Genomic DNA, 17,044 nt, shown 5'->3' on the forward strand with positions numbered 1-17,044 from the left:
CCGCAGACATGAACATTATTCAGCACATCTGGGATGCCTTGCAACGTACTGTTCAGATCTCCACTTACTCGTACTCTTACGGATTTAGGGACATCCCTGCAGGATTCATGGTGTCAGTTGCCTCCAGTACTATTTCAGACATTAATCGAATCCATGCCACATCGTGTTGTGGCACTTCTGCGCGCTCGTGAGTGCCCTATAGGATATTAGGCGAGTGTGCGAGTTTTTTTGGCTCTTTAGTGCATGAGAAGTTGGTGGCAAATTTCTCACTCATCACTATGTAGGAAATTGTTATTAAATTCGTTCATTTCAAAGAGATACTTCTTACGAAGAAACAACGACACGGAATTTGATTCGTAAATTACTTGTTATGGTTCAAATGGCTCTGAGCACTATGGGACTCAACTGCTGAGGTCATTAGTCCCCTAGAACTTAGAACTAGTTAAACCTAACTAACCTAAGGACATCACAAACATCCATGCCCGAGGCAGGATTCGAACTTGCAACCGTAGCAGTCTTGCGGTTCCAGACTGCAGCGCCTTTAACCGCACGGCCACTTCGGCCGGCTACTTGTTATGTTGCGACGAAGGAACTGGTATATTTTTACTTCCTCTCTTGTTTTTCCATCTGCCACCTTTAATTCATTTCTTCATTTCATGTTGGTTTGTAAACTATTTGCTATGTTGTGACGAAGCAACTAGGATATCTTTACTTCCTTTCTTGTTTTGCCATCTGCCACCTTAAATTAAAAAAAAAATAGCTCTGAGCACTATGGGACATAACATCTGTGGTCATCAGTCCCCTAGAATTTAGCACTACTTAAACCTAACTAACCTAAGGACATCACACACATCCACGCCCGAGGCAGGATTGGAACCTGCGACCGTAGCGGTCACGCGGTTCCAGACTGAAGCGCCTAGAACCGCTCGGCCACACCGGCCGGCAGTGTGGGGAATAACATGGTATAATGGAATCCTGAGTAAAATCAACCTGCTGTCAGAAAAAAATTGTTTTGCATTACTTATTGAATTCCATTCGTAAACTACTACTATGCCAATGAAGTAAAAATTGATGTAATACTTTTCACTACACAGTCCTCAGTCACCAATAAAAACATTTGCACTTGTACCCTTAACACCTTCCATAGGTGTGGAACAAATACTTCGAGCAATATTATTTATGTATCTGTGTGTACTACGAATAACAAAGGGCAACACAATATCCACTGTCTTTCTTCTGCGTTTAGGCATAGACGTCTCGTGCAAGATGGCGTACACCCACAGAGGTATTAAAAACCGCTGCTGTGCGGCGTGTATACGAATATGTGTCTGAAAATTTGGAGCTTCCTTCCTGCCATGAAACAACTACAGAAATTTCACTTGAACGTAGGTCCGAAAATCCTCCTTTAGGGAGATATGAGAGTAATTCCCCGTAGTGACTCCTGGCTTATGTCAAATGTGCATTGTTACTCATTTTCTTGTTTACCGTCAGCGCCTAGAACCGCACGGCCACACCGGCCGGCCACCTTTAATTCATTTTTTTCATTTCTGACTAATTACCATTAACATACGTGAGTATAATCTGCATTTCCATAAAAGAGAAAGGTAGGCCCTCAGTCTTAAATAATATACCAGCAGTTCTAATATTGTGCTTAGTTTTACGTATGTAACCGATTTTCTAATTTATTTCAGTTATTCCTAGTTAATACTTTTGTTATAGTGTGACATCAGTAATTGTTTAGTATCTTAGTTCTATTGTTCACTTATAAACAAATATAAATTCTCTACTAATTATAAACATTTGGAGGAACAACTAATAGTATTCCCAAAGGGTCTATTTGGCTCTATTCGAAAAATGTTAGCAAAGCCAGCTCTTAATTAATTCCAAAGGAATTACCCGGATTGTCAAAAGTATTGTTTGTCTAAAGATATCTGTTAATTTCATCATTTAAACAAACAATTCGGCCTTACTCTTGTTGTATTCCGTTAATTTAATGAGTGATGTTTTAATTCAAATTTCTGTAAATTAAACATCAAACAATGTATAGTTTCCGTACCTATTATTGTCAAGATTTATAAAGGCTCAATTCTCGCTCCGACTCAGTGAGTCCACGGTCGAGTTTCAGACGAGAAACCTGTGTTGGTTAGGTCAACAACACTGCATGAATTTAACTGTGAAAGAAGTGTGACACAAACAGGTCGTGTGTTAAAACAATGACAGTCTCTGTTCAATACGCAGCCTATTATTCTGCAAGAACTGTGTGGTTAGGTTTTCACTGTTCATTGATTTTTTTTTTTTTTTTTTTGATCAGGCTACTGACTGGTTTGATGCGGCCCGCCACGAATTCCTTTCCTGTGCTAACCTCTTCATCTCAGAGTAGCACTTGCAACCTACGTCCTCAGTTATTTGCTTGACGTATTCCAATCTCTGTCCTCCTCTACAGTTTTTGCCCTCTACAGCTCCCTCCAGTACCATGGAAGTCATTCCCTCATGTCTTAGCAGATGTCCTATCATCCTGTCCCTTCTCCTCATCAGTGTTTTCCACATATTCCTTTCCTCTCCGATTCTGCGTAGAACCTCCTCATTCCTTACCTTATCAGTCCACCTAATTTTCAACATTCGTCTATAGCACCACATCTCAAATGCTTCGATTCTCTTCTATTCCGGTTATCCCACAGTCCATGTTTCACTACCATACAATGCTGTACTCCAGACGTACATCCTCAGAAATTTCTTCCTCAATTTAAGGCCGGTATTTGATATTAGTAGACTTCTCTTGGCCAGAAATGCCTTTTTTGCCACAGCGAGTCTGCTCTTGATGTCCTCCTTGCTCCGTCCGTCATTGGTTATTTTACTGCCCAGGTAGCAGAATTCCTTAACTTCATTGACTTTGTGACCATCAATCCTGATGTTAAGTTTCTCGCTGTTCTCATTTCTACTACTTCTCATTACCTTCGTCTTTCTCCGATTTACTCTCAAACCATACTGTGTACCCATTAGACCGTTCATTCCGTTCAGCAGATCATTTAATTCTTCTTCACTTTCACTCAGGATAGCAATGTCATCAGCGAATCGTATCATTGATATCCTTTCACCTTGTATTTTAATTCCACTCCTGAAACTTTCTTTTATTTCCATCATTGCTTCCTCGATGTAGAGATTGAAGAGTAGGGGCGAAAGGCTAAAGCCTTGTCTTACACCCTTCTTAATACGAGCACTTCGTTCTTGATCGTCCACTCTTATTATTCCCTCATGGTTGTTGTACATATTGTATATGACCCGTCTCTCCCTATAGCTTACCCCTACTTTTTTCAGAATCTCGAACAGCTTGCACCATTTTATATTGTCGAACGCTTTTTCCAGGTCAACAAATCCTATGAAAGTGTCTTGATTTTTCTTTAGCCTTGCTTCCATTATTAGCCGTAACGTCAGAATTGCCTCTCTCGTCCCTTTACTTTTCCTAAAACCAAACTGATCGTCACCTAGCGCATTCTCAGTTTTCTTTTCCATTCTTCTGTATATTATTCTTGTAAGCAGCTTCGATGCATGAGCTGTTAAGCTGATTGTGCGATAATTCTCGCACTTGTCAGCTGTTGCCGTCTTCGGAATTGTGTGGATGATGCTTTTCCGAAAGTCAGATGGTATATCGCCAGACTCATATATTCTACACACCAACGTGAATAGTCGTTTTGTTGCCACTTCCCCCAATGATTTCATTGATATTCAACAGTAAAATATTTTAGCAGTGTGTAGATGTTTCCTTAAAGTCTATTAATGAGACTTATGGAAAGTTAAAAAAAATGGTTCAAATGGGTCTGAGCACTATGGGACTTAACTTCTGAGGTCATCAGTCCCCTAGAACGTAGAACTACTTAAACCTAACTAACCTAAGGACATCACACACATCCATGCTCGAGGCAGGACTCGAACCTGCGACCGTAGCAGTTGTGAAGTTACAGGCTGTAGCGCCTAGAACGGCTCGTACTTCCCGGCCGGCATAGAAAGTTAAACAATAGTGAACTGGCCATATAACTGTGTATTAATGGGTGGGGGGTTGTGAACGGCGGAAGTAAAGAACTGTGAAACGCAAATGTGCACCTGTCGGCTACAACATTTAAAGTAGTCAGTGTTGAACTTCATCGCCCCATTTTTCAGCCAGTATAACAACACAGCACGTTGACACCGAGGACATTCAACGAAAAAATAAAGTAGGTGAACGTCACAATATCTGTGAGAACAACTATAACTTCTTTGAGATTTAATTTTCGCAAAACAACCTCATGAAAAAATTTAAAAACTTTTTTCGCGCTGCATTAGATGAGAAGTGCAAGAAACGCAAAATAACATACACTACTGGCCATTAAAATTGCTACACCAGGAAGAAATGCAGATGATAAACGGGTATTCATTGGACAAATATATTATACTAGAATTGACATGTGATTACATTTTCACGCAGTTTGGGTGCATAGCACCTCTGGCCGTAATAACGGCCTTGATACGCCTGGGCATTGAGTCAAATAGAGCTTGAAAGGCGTGTACAGGTACAGCTGCCAATGCAGCTTCAACACGATACCAAAGTTCATCAAGACTACTGACTGGCGTATTGTGACGAACCAGTTGCTCGGCCACCATTGACCAGACGTTTTCAATTGGTGATAGATGTGGAGAATGTGCTGGCCAGGGTAGCTGTCGAACATTTTCTGTATCCAGAAAGGACCGTACAGGACCTGCAACATGCGGTCGTGCATTATCCTGCCGAAATGTAGGGTTTCGGAGGGATCTAATGAAGGGTAGAGCCACGGGTCGTAACACATCTGAAATATAACGTCCACTGTTCAAAGTGTCAATGCGCAATGCGAACAAGAGGTGACCGAGACGTGTAACCAATGGCACCCCATACCATCACGCCAGGTGATTCGCCAGTATGGCGATGACGAATACACGCTTCCAATGTGCGTTTACCGCGACGTCGCCAAACACGAATGCCACCAACATGATGATGTAAACAGAACCTGGAATCGTCCGAAAAAAATGACGTTTTGACATTCGTGCACCTAGGTTCGTCGTTGAGTATCCCAACGCAGGCTCTGCTGTCTGTGATGCAGCGTCAAGGGTAACCGCAGCCATGGTCTCCAAGCTGATAATCCATTCTTCTGCGTCGAAGTGTTCGTGCAGATGGTTGTTGTCTTGCAAACGTCCCTATCTGTTGACTAAGAGATCGTTACAGCCGTGCGGATAAGAAGGGTGTCATCTCGACTGCTAGTGATACGAGGCCACTGGGTTCCAGCACGGCGTTCCGTATTACCCTCCTGAACCCACCGATTCCATATTCTGCTAACAGTCATTGGACCTCGACCAACGCGAGGTGCAATGTCGCGATACGATAAACCGACCTTTATCGATGTCGGAAACGTGATGGTTCGCATTTCTCCTCCTTACACGAGGCATCATAACAACGTTTCACCAGGCAACGCCGGTCAACTGCTGTTTGTGTATGAGAAATCGGTTGGAAACTTTCCTCATGTCAGCACGCTGTAGGTGTCGCCACCCGCGCCAACCTTGTGTGAATGCTCTGAAAAGCTAATCATTTGCATATCACAGCATGTTCTTCCTGTCGGTTGAATTTCGCGTCCGTAGCAAGTCATCTTCGTGGTGTAGCAATTTTAATGGCCAGTAGTGTAGTTCACTGACTTCACACACACAAAAGAACTTCGTCTTGGGCGTCTCCAGATACGTCTTCGATGGATACTGAAGCTCAGTCCGAAGTGGGAATCTTCACTGAAGACAGTTGTACTACAGTCAATGAGATTCCAGGTCGAAAACTTGTCTGCAGACACCCTGGACAGCAATGGGCGTCAACCAGACTGTCGCCCACCATACGGTCCCGACAGCTGGCACTGATGATCCGCAGTGACATTTCTATTCATAGCAGGACCTCTGTGGCAGTCTTCTTCCGCGGCACTCTTACAGCATAGCGGTACGTCGACGATTCTACGCTCTGTTTTGTTACCCTTCATGGTAAGCCATCCTGGGCCTACATTTCAGCAAGATAATGTCCGCCTGCACACGGCCAGAATTTCTACTGCTTGTCTTTTTGCCTTTCAAACGCTACTGTAGCCAGCAACATGGCAGTACCTCTTCCCAACTGAGAACGTTCGTAGCATCCCACGATTTTAATGATCTAACGCGCTAATTGGGCAGAATTTGTCACGATATTCCTCAGGAGGACATCGAACAATTCCATCAGAGAGTGCCATGCTAAGTGGAATAACCGCTTGCCTAAGAGCCGGAGGTGGACCAACGCGTTGTTGATTGCTCAATTTGTGGAGCTCTTTATCTTGGATAAATCATCCAGTCTTCTGAAAGTATAATCATCTGTTTGTCTGTACATGTACATCACAGCTACTTTTTTTCGAGAGTATTTTCTCTTACAAAAATCTATTTACTAATTTATTTTTAGCTTTATCATACGTTTGAAAATGTTTTTATTGGGTGATATGTCCTACACAGTACGATTCGAGGCAATGAATTCAGTGCTTATACAATTCTCAAAGTGTTTAATCCAATCTTTCACACTATATCATCATAGGTGCGAAAGCATCTCTGTCCCTTCCGTTTCCACGATTAAACAGCGAAACTGATTTGGTGAAATTTGGTATTGAGATACCTGGAAGCTGAGGAGTAACATATGCTACTTTAGAAAGTTAAGATAAATAAATCCTTGGAAGGGTACAGTTGGAGTTCAACGTCTTTTTTTTTTACGTCAAAGAACATAAGCCATGAGAAGAAATTAATGAATTTGTTGCATGATGTACACGTTGTATAATGTATAGCTACTGTGTATGGCACGTCACAAGCTATGCTTATACGAACAAGCAGACGTGTGGGCAGCCGACGTTATTGCAAGTACAGTAGCTTACTTACTCACCATCATTCATTATAACAATGCTACTGATAGCCAGCGCAGCCGTAGGTAACATTTAGTGCTCAGTGTTGTCAGCATATGGCAGACCTATGTAATTATCGATACCCCCTCGTATAGGCATGCGTATTCAAATACAGAAATATATAAACAGGCAGAATACTGTTCTGCGGTCGGCAACGCCTATTTAAGACGACAAGTGTCTGGCGCATTTTTAGATCGGTTACAGTTGTTGCAATGGCTGATTATCAAGATTTAAGTGAGTTTCAACGTGATGTTATAGTCGGTGAACGAGCGGTGCGACACAGCTTCTCCGAGATAGTGATGAAGTGGAGATTTTCCCGTAAGACCATATCACGAATGTACCCTCAATATCGGGGATCCGGTAAAACATCAAATCTACGGTGTCTCTGCGGGCGGGAAAAGATCCTGCAAGAATGGGACCAACGACGACTGAGGAGAATCGTTCAACGTGACGAAAGTGCAATCCTTCACCAATTTGCCGCAGATTTCAATGGCGAGCCATCAACAAGTGTCAGCGTACTAACCTTTCAACGAAGCATCATCGATATGGGCTTTCGGAGCCGAAGGGCAACTCGTGTATCCTCGATAATCGCACTACACAAAGCTTTATGCCTTGACTGGGCCCGTAAATACCGATGACTGGAAACATGTTGCCTGGTCGGACGAGTCTAGTTTCAAATTATATCGAGAGGATGGGCGGGTACAGGTGTGGAGACAACCTCATGAGTCTTTGGACCTTCCATGTCAGCAGGGGGACTGTTGAAGCTGGTGGAGGTTTTGTAATGGTGTGGGGCTGTGCGCTTGGAGTGATACGAGACCCCTGATACGCCTAGATACGAATCCGACAGGTATCAAATACGTAAGCGTCCTGTCTGATCACCTGCATCCCTTCATGTCCATTGTGCACGCCGACGGACTTGATCAATTCCAGAAGGACAATGCAACAGCACACTACATCCACAATTGCTACAGAGTGGCTCCAGGAACACTTTTCTGAGTTTAAACACTTCCGCTTGCCACCAGACTCCCCAGACATGAACATTATTGAGCATATCTGGGACGCCTTGCAACGTGCTGTTCAGAAGTGGTCTCCCCCCACCCCCCCGTACTCATAGTGATTTATGGACAGCCCTGCATGACTCATGGAGTCAATTCCCTCCAGCGCTACGTCAGACGTAAGTCGAGTCCGTGCCAAGTCGTGTTGCGGCACCTCTGCGTGCTCGAGGGGGCCCAACGGGATATTACGCAAGTGAACCTGTTTCTTTGGCTCTTCAGTGTAAATAGATCATAGCTGAAGGGAACAAGGAAAAGATAAAAAGAGAAGCGTATCTGATTTGAAGAAGGAAAGACGTTTAATCTTGTACATTAGTTTGGCATGATGTAACAAATAAAATCTTTATCATCCACGTGATAAGTTGTTTTTAGTGCTCACTAGCAGAAAACTTCAAGGTTAGCAATGATATGCATCATAATGTTATGTTCCTCTTAAAATTCAAACCAAAACAGAATGTATATGTTTGCTACTGCCATAAGGTTTATGCACCCACCTTTATTAATTTTTCATTGATTTTCCTTTCTGTTTTAGATTTATTGAGAAAAATAATGCTTCACATTCAAAACGTAAACTATCCCGTTGAGCCATTGCTATTATTTCCTGTAAAATCTCTGTTTCTTCTATTCGAGGGGCAGTTTTTGTATCTGCTCTCTCCTGCACTATCACTTGCAACTCGCGATTGTGGAAAAGTAGTGAAATTTGGAGCTTCTTCGCCGATGTAGGTGATGCGCGAGCCAAGTGCAACTTCTGTTCAATGTCTACTTCGTATAAAATGGGAAATGCGTCTAATTCTGCTCGTCATGTTCGTATGCCGCATTCAACAGTGTCTTAGTCTATCAGGCGTTTAGCCCCTCCTGCTCCTGCACCTTTCGACGTTTCTTCGGAAGATGATCTACCCGATCCGCAACCAACATGAGCATTTGCCAGAACAGCAGGCCGTGCCAGAGGATGACAGCACCACTTCGAAACATTGTCTATGTATTTTGTGAAGCCTCTAACAAAAGAAACAGGTGTCGCACTCCTAGAGACTGTGGTGACAGATTATTTGTTCTTTGGCATAGATCAGAGCAAGCGTTGTCAGAATTTCATAGATAAAACGAACGAATGGCGTTTACATAACGCCAGCACGGATGACAATATCCAACACATTTCTCCAGCAACAATACCCCATGACAATGGAAGTGACGAAAATTAAAATTAATTCTTCAGAAGCTGTTGTGTTGGTAATGGAGGAGTGGACTTTGGTCAGAAACGAGAGGTATTTGACTGTGACACTACCCTTCTTTAAGGAACTGGAGATCGCGTCTTCCCTAATAGTATAATATATTAGAAGTATAAAGTACCACCACTTACGTACACGATCTTTAGTATGTATGTTACAACTATCCACTTGTAAAAATTGCGTAGCGTTCACTGTTAACACATCCTCTCCATCCGCTAACGCCCAGTGTCTTGGAGGTAAACACATTGGTGCTGCAATACTGATCAGTCTTCGATTCGCTTTCAGTAATACCACTGTTTACTAACCTTTGCCGTTACACTAGGCAATGTCCTATTACGTAGGTACTGTTTATAAATGATGCAGCCACAGCGGTGTGCTTCGTGTTCCGTGAATTTGCGCTGAGTTAGCTACACAATTGTCTACTCACAGACGCCTTGGTGGAAGCATTATCTGAGACTAACGTTTCTTTACGCTTATTTAAAAACGCCACAGTTCATGTAAATCACAGCGAATGTGGCGTACGTTTCTCTATGAAAAATTTGTACAAACACTCACAACGGTTGAAAGAAAATGTTACAGAAAACCAGGAGTAATATAGAACCACAATGAAGAGAAAAAAATCATGGATTCCGACCTTGAAGATCAACTACAGATGTTATATTTACACATATATGTTATATTTACACATATATAATAAAGGCTTATGACAATCTTAGAAGGGAAGAGATACGTTAAGGTCTGAATAGACTGAAATTGTAAAATAGAATCCAATTCCAAATCTGAAACAGCTACAAAAAATTCCTGAACTGTGTTTTAATAGACGGAAAAGAATAAGAATGATTTAGAACGAGTAGAGGTGTTTGATAAGGAAGTACCCACTCAGAAGTGCTTTATAACTTAGTCATGGACGACATTATAAGGAAATTTCGTCAACCGTCAACAGCAGATGACAAGAAAATCGTAGCAATTATAGTTGATTTGATGATTTGGAAAGAAAATGAGCAGAAATGGAAAGAACAGCTCAATACCTGGCAGAGAGAAATTGAAGAAGCAGGAGTGATGTTATGAATATCAGCAAGGAAAAATGAATAAATGAACGATGTAAGTTGTAACTGAAGAATTGTTAAAGACGTAGGTGCATTCAAGTAACTAAGGAGTGAGAAAGGAAACATCAAGAATGAAATTTCGGTGAGCATAGAAAATGTTTCGAAATTTTATTACCGCTTATTGGACATAAGTAAATTCAGGTATACAAATAATTTTGCTGGCCTGTTTTGATCTATGGATCAGAATGTTGGACAAAGAAAGGTCTGAGCGGAACACAGGCAACAGAGATGCACTTTTTGTGAGGGACCTGGGTAACACGGGAAGGGCGAGGATTAGGAACGATCCTACACGAAACACCCTAGCAAATCGTCTCCTAAAAGAAACTGTGGAGAGAAATAGACCTCACTAATTCGGGCACATTAAAAGAAGGGGACCAGAAAGACTTCCAGGAAGAGCACTAAAAGGGGCAGAATTTGGACGAAGACCAACTGGAAGACGGTGAACAAGATGGAAGACCAGGTGAACGATGACGTGAACTGAAGACGACTTTAATCTGAGGAGATGCTGAATGATGGACTGGTGGAGAAGAACGAAACTTTGAAGAGGCTCTGTGATAGACCTGCATGAGCAGAAACGTTTCAGGAAGATAAAAAAGAAGTCACGTTCAATCGACAAGTTATGTTGTTCATGGTGAAAATTCTACCAACGTTGAAATGGTAAGAAAATGAGTTAGAGCGTCTAAACATGACAGTTCGGGAAGAAGTTGACGGTGGACGACCATCAGTCATCACTGAAAACTAGGCAAAGAAAGTTCATGCAAAATTTGTAGAAAGTACTTTACATAGCTACTACTGGTTATTACTCATGAACTTACTGCAGTTTAATGAAAGAGAATTACACCAGATGAATTTCACTTTTATTTATAAAGCATCTTCCGTGGTTATTGTGCAAATTGGATTCGTATGTTTATACATTTTTGGTTGTTTTACGTTAAAAACAGCGTTTTGTTTATAAAGTTGGTGTGCAAGTTACTAACGGTGTCTTGTTACATGTTCCCTCCTAGCTAGCAGCGCTTGACGTCTAAAGACTTCAATGCACATATGCACTTGGCAGTTTCTGCCATTCTGCAGTATATCTTGCGCTGTATTATTTACACCATACTTTTGTGAAGTGTTTCGCACTCTGTACAGTCAAAGCGCTTATGTCTGTTCGTTTGTTTTCGTTCACGTTTTGAGTGTTTCCATCCTGCGAAACTATTTTTTTTTTCACAATATGAATGAAAACAAATGAACCGACCTAAACACTGCGACTGTGCAGAGTGAAAAACATGTCACAAAAGTGAAGTGTGAATAATGCAGTGCAAGAAATATTGCAGAATGGTAAAAACTGACAAGTGCATATGTGCATGGAAGTCTTTCGGAAGATCCTTTATAAATAAAAACGAAATGCGTCTGGTGTAATTCTCTTTAATTAAACTGCAGTAAGATGAAGATGGGTAACCTACAGTAAATGGTTTTAACAGCTGCTGCGGAAGATGGCCATGCAAACAAAACTTTACATCGTGAATACAACTTTTCCTGCATTTTCAGTTCCATTTAGTTCTTCAGTAGCACAACAATGATGATATGAAAATGAGGTTGCAATTTGTTATGAAAATGGAATTCAGAAAAGTATTCTTGCGATAAATGCCTAAATACTGGTAGAAATTCTGGCGAAACTAGATTAATGTACAGGTATTTGTGTAAAACTAATTAAAAACACCTGCCATAAAGTGTAGGCTTTCACGGCCGGCGTCTTCATTAGTTACAGCTTCCGGGTTGAGAGGCCGCGGTCGATCTGTAAAACTTATTCTTTCTGATGTTTCGTTGCCTACTGCGGGCAACATCTACCGAGGTGAGTCAACGACTGTCTGCCAGGCCGTGGAGGTCCCGTTTATATAGAGCGCATAGATGACACTTTTGTGTTATGGAATCACGGCGAAAAGGAATTGTATGGTTTCTTGATGCACCTAAATAGTATTAATCCAAAGATACAATTTACTATGAAGAAAGCAATGGACAACTTAATTTTTACGGATGTATCAGTAATTAAAAGGGCAGATGAGAGTTTAGGTCATAAAGTGTATAGAAAAGATGCACACACTGACCGTTACCTCCAAAAGGATTCGAGCCATCACCCCAGGCAGAAGAGATGTGTCATTGAAACATTGGTCTACAGAGCTAATAACAGTCCAAGATGCTACTCCAGGCAGGTGTAAAACGAATGTGCACAACGGAAAATACTGAAAGCGAAAATCAAGATTTGGCCCTGTCTGACTACACCCTGAAGCATATCTTAGGATTTCCTAATTGTGATATTATTTCCTCCTTCTTGCTCTTTAACATATAAACTACAACCTAAACATAAATGAATGATTGAGGGAACTAGTAACTACTATATAATAAATGTTGTTTCTGCTTATACATTTATTGTAGATTAAAGACCCCTTTATATTACAAATGTTTATATTTCCTAAAGAATATTACTGATCAATTGCCCAAATCTGCCTCTTTTTATGGCTACGCGATCTAATATAAATAACGCGAGATGACTGACATCATCTACGTACCAAACACTGGAAGACACTACTTTCAAAGATGATCTACAGTGGCGTGCAACCTCAATGGAAATAAAACGTATGTGAACACAGCTGTTTAGCCTTATAGGCCTAACAACACGAAGCAATTAGCAATATTATCGTATGTACTGCATCTGTGCATCATAGTGATGGTTCGTGTACTCGTCTGTGATGATGGAAGAACTCCAGTCACAAAATAAACTCTTTCAAACACTAGGACGGCAGAGGGTGATCCTCTGCCTAGTATAATCTAATACTGTCTTCTCGTCTCTGTGTTATACAGACAAGAAACGAGAACTCCCAGCCACAAGGACGGAATTCAAATAATGTCTCTGCTTGAGTATAGACAGAAGAAGTGCTCTCAAACACTGAACACTGCATACTCAACGACGAAGACCAGAATCGTATAAGCTCGCAACAGTACAGTGCCTAACCGTTCTAACTACAAAATCTCCTGAGAGCAAAGACAGCAAGTCTGTCTGTACCAACAAAGTTGACACAAAGCGACCGTGAAACACGGGCGCTCAAATCGCAAGACCCTTTCTCTCCACCGCTGGCTTCCCAGCAAAGCTCCGCTCCCCTGCCTCGTAACTGCAGAAGGCGAATCATATTCTGGAAACCACTGAATATTCGCGCTCTCTACAGATTCTTCCGGAAGCCGACCAACCATATTTTAGTCTTTTGTCGTCCAGCGTGGAACGTTTGCGAGCAAATGCCTATTCACCTTAATTAGGAATTCATACAATGGTACGCTTCTCAGATTAAAAATCCTTGGAAATAACCCAGCCTGCGTAACGCTTCCTTGTTCCGCTCTGCTTCATCAGAGTTTCTGGTTATCCTTCCAGCCTAGCTATAACACCAGCCAGCCACCACTCTATCGTGCTTAAGCACTCAGATGCCCCGACCGTCTGTCTTGGGCTACTTACTGTTTTTAGCAGGATCAACACACCTGTGCGGGATTTTCCACCCAGAGCCTGAATTACGCCTACCTTTTCATATCCACTGGCGTTCCAACGTCTGCTAGTATAGGCAATCATTCATTCAGCCGTTTTGATAGTAGAGACAATCAAACACCTTTCATGCAGTAGGCGTTAGCAACTGTTTCTAAGGTCTTCTTTAAATATCCATATATACGATGTACAACCTATCAAACGATACCTAATTCAGGTTTTAAATCACGGCAAGGTACGTAGATGAGTGCTTGTAAGGTGCAAAATTATAGCCATCTTACAACTTATTTATTTTTCCGAGCCATATTTCACATTTTGATGACGTTAACTGCTATTCCAATGTGTTTGACAATGTTTCAGTTGGAATGGAGCTTTGCTGTGGCGTTAACATGTTGAACAAACTTGATCGTCATTACAATGTCAGTTACATGTTAATAAGAATGGTTGTCGACAGGTTCAGCCATCATTCCAGGCAGAAGAGATGTGTCCTTGAAACACTGGTGAAGAGAGCCAATTTATTTTAAAAATGAACTAAATCATTTGTGAACGGTTTTTAAGAAAAATGGATTCGCTGACAACGAGATAGATCGAGCACTCCATCTGAGAAGGAAAGTGCCTGACAACATTCAGCAGCAACAACTGTCAAAGACTGTGATCATGAAATAAAATTAAGTGAGACGAGCGTGCTGGCCAGGACATCGCATTATTATGCACGCGTGTACAGAGAAGCTATAGAGATTCGGAAACACCACAACAATTTTAATGGAAAAGAGGAAGGCTTAAAGTGAGGTAAGATATGGTAGTCGATTTTGCACCAACGATGCGACAATCGATTATTTTCAATCGAGAATAATGACGTTAGTCAGAGATACATTTACAGTCGGCCCCACGTGATGTATGGTGGTGCCGTCTAGGTGCTCTATATAAACGGGACCTCCACGGTCTGGCAGCCAGTCTTTGACTCGCCCCTGAAGACGTTGCCCGCAGTTGGCAACGAAACGTCAGGAAGAAGAAGTTTTACACATCGTCTGCAGCCTCTCAGCCCGGAAGATGTAACCAATAATAATATTTGTGCTTAAGGGCGGAAAATAATTCTTCCTAAAAAAGGAAAAAAAAAGGTGAAACTTACCTTCGGGAGTAATGTTCGGAGTCCTGTTTCATTTTCCAGATGAGATCGGGGTCTCGCAGCATGAGACACGGTCTGTCCAACATGTAGAAGCCGCCGTACGGGTGTCCTTCCAGCTGGTGGTACACGTCATCCATGACGTCACACAGGTTCCTCGCGCCCAGCAGCAGGTGCCCGGCGTGGCCAAGGAAGAGGAGCGACCTCGCCTGCTCGACGCCCATGCGGCGCCAGTAGTTGTGGGCCACGTGGGCTCCGACCACGAGCAGCGTCAAGGCGAGGGCAGACAGCGCGGCGGTCACCCAGCTGACGTCACACACCGGCCAGGGAAGCGTCGCCATGGCGGGCAGGAAGCTATCCGCGCACCCCCTGGGAACTCCACAGCCGCCTCACAACACTGTGCGTTTGCTACGTGTCCGTATGAAATATGTACCACGACTGCTCACCTTTAGCGTCATTTATAACTGATTTTCTCTTACCAGCTACCCACTAATGATGTAGCGGCGTTATGTAGTTGCACATCCTCCCTTGCATCTCATTCCTCCGAACACTAAATGGTCGCACACTCCTCGAGGCCGGATAGCGGAGTGAGAAGCTGTTGTGCTAATGATAACAACAAGAGCGTTGAAAGAATGTGAAGCACGCCACTAGTGACGTGAAACTGAAAATCCTAGCCGCGTCCACGTCGCACAGTGTCTGTAGAATACGAGCGCGCACTGACCGTTCCGCCTGCTGGGGCCCGACCAAAGCGTCCAGTTCCCGCCTCCAGCTGTGCTGAGCGCCTTGGGACGGCCAACTGGCAGCGACTGAGCCCCAGCGCTAGCCGACAGACGCGGTCTGGCCGTCACGTGACCGTCGTGACGTCAACCGTCGCTAATCTTGTCATATCGGGCGCTATAAAGCTGATCGCTCACCAGCGGCTGCCATCTCTCGTGTAACACACTGACTCACTCGACTGACCTTGACACGATTCTCGGTCTTCCGGCTGTACCACACAAGCGGCTTGTCGTGTATTAGTTACGTGACTGGATTCGTGATCACCTGTCTGAGAGGTCACAATTCGTAGTAACTGACGGAAAGAAAAACAAGTGTGTGAAATCTTATGGGACTTAACTGCTAAGGTCATCAGTCCCTAAGCTTACACACTACTTAACCTAAATTATCCTAAGGACAAACACACACCCATGCCCGAGGGAGGACTCAAAACTCCGCCGGGACCAGCCGCACAGTCCATGACTGCAGCGCCTTAAACCTCTCGGCTAATACCGCGCGGCTGATGGAAAGACATCAAGTAAAACAGAAGATATTTCTGGCGTTCCCCAAGCTAGTGTTATGAGCCCTTTGCTGTTCCTTATCCATATAAACGATTTGGGAGGCAATCCGAGCAGCCGTTTTCGGTTGCTGTTTGCAGATGACGCTGTCGTTTACCGACTAGTAAAGTCATCAGAAGAAAAAAAAAATGCAAAACGATTTAGAAAAGATATCTGTATGGTGCGAAACTTGGCAGTTGGCCCTGAATAAAGAAAAGCGTGAGGTCATCCACATGAGTGCTAAAAGGAATTCATTAAACTTCTCCAACTTTTGTGGTCCTGTCTTCCTCAGTTGCGTGTAATATTACGTTTTGTTGATAATTTTTACTTGTGGACCGTCTGACAGCAACTGAATAAAACACAATTTTAGTGCCATACGCGTTTCACCTTTATTTTCTGCAAGGCATCATCAGTGGCAGGTTGTGCGGACAATTTCTGACATATTACACTCCTGTTGCATTTTTGGTGTTGTTCTTCTTCTTATGAATGCCAATTTGCGGTCTTTTCCCCACATTCCACAACACTATGCACTGAACGCTTGTTTCGATGCAATGTTTTGGTTTCTGTTGAAGAAATTGTCCACGCAACCTGCCACTAATGATGCCTTGCAGAAAATGAAGGCGAACCGTGTGTGGCACTAAAATTGTGTTTCATTCAGTTGCTGTCAGATGGTCCATAAGTAAAAATTATCAATAAACCGTAATCATTAAACTTCGGTTATAAGATTAATCAGTCAAATCTAAAGGCCGTAAATTCAACTAAATACGTAGGA

The 17,044-nt window shown here is 42.7% G+C and overlaps 1 protein-coding gene across 1 annotated transcript in view; it reads right to left on the reverse strand.

The window, feature by feature from the left end:
- Positions 1 to 15,753, reverse strand: part of LOC126412385 (probable cytochrome P450 6a13) — an 80,423-nt gene extending 64,670 nt beyond the window's left edge. The window contains exon 1 of the mRNA XM_050081961.1: positions 14,969 to 15,753. Coding sequence (XP_049937918.1) covers positions 14,969 to 15,303 — 335 coding nt within the window. The 5' untranslated portion in view covers positions 15,304 to 15,753. The remainder of the gene's footprint in view (positions 1 to 14,968) is intronic.
- Between the last annotated feature and the right edge of the window lie 1,291 nt (positions 15,754 to 17,044).

This window comes from Schistocerca serialis, chromosome 7 (genome assembly GCF_023864345.2).
Source record: "Schistocerca serialis cubense isolate TAMUIC-IGC-003099 chromosome 7, iqSchSeri2.2, whole genome shotgun sequence".
NCBI lineage: Eukaryota > Metazoa > Arthropoda > Insecta > Orthoptera > Acrididae > Schistocerca > Schistocerca serialis.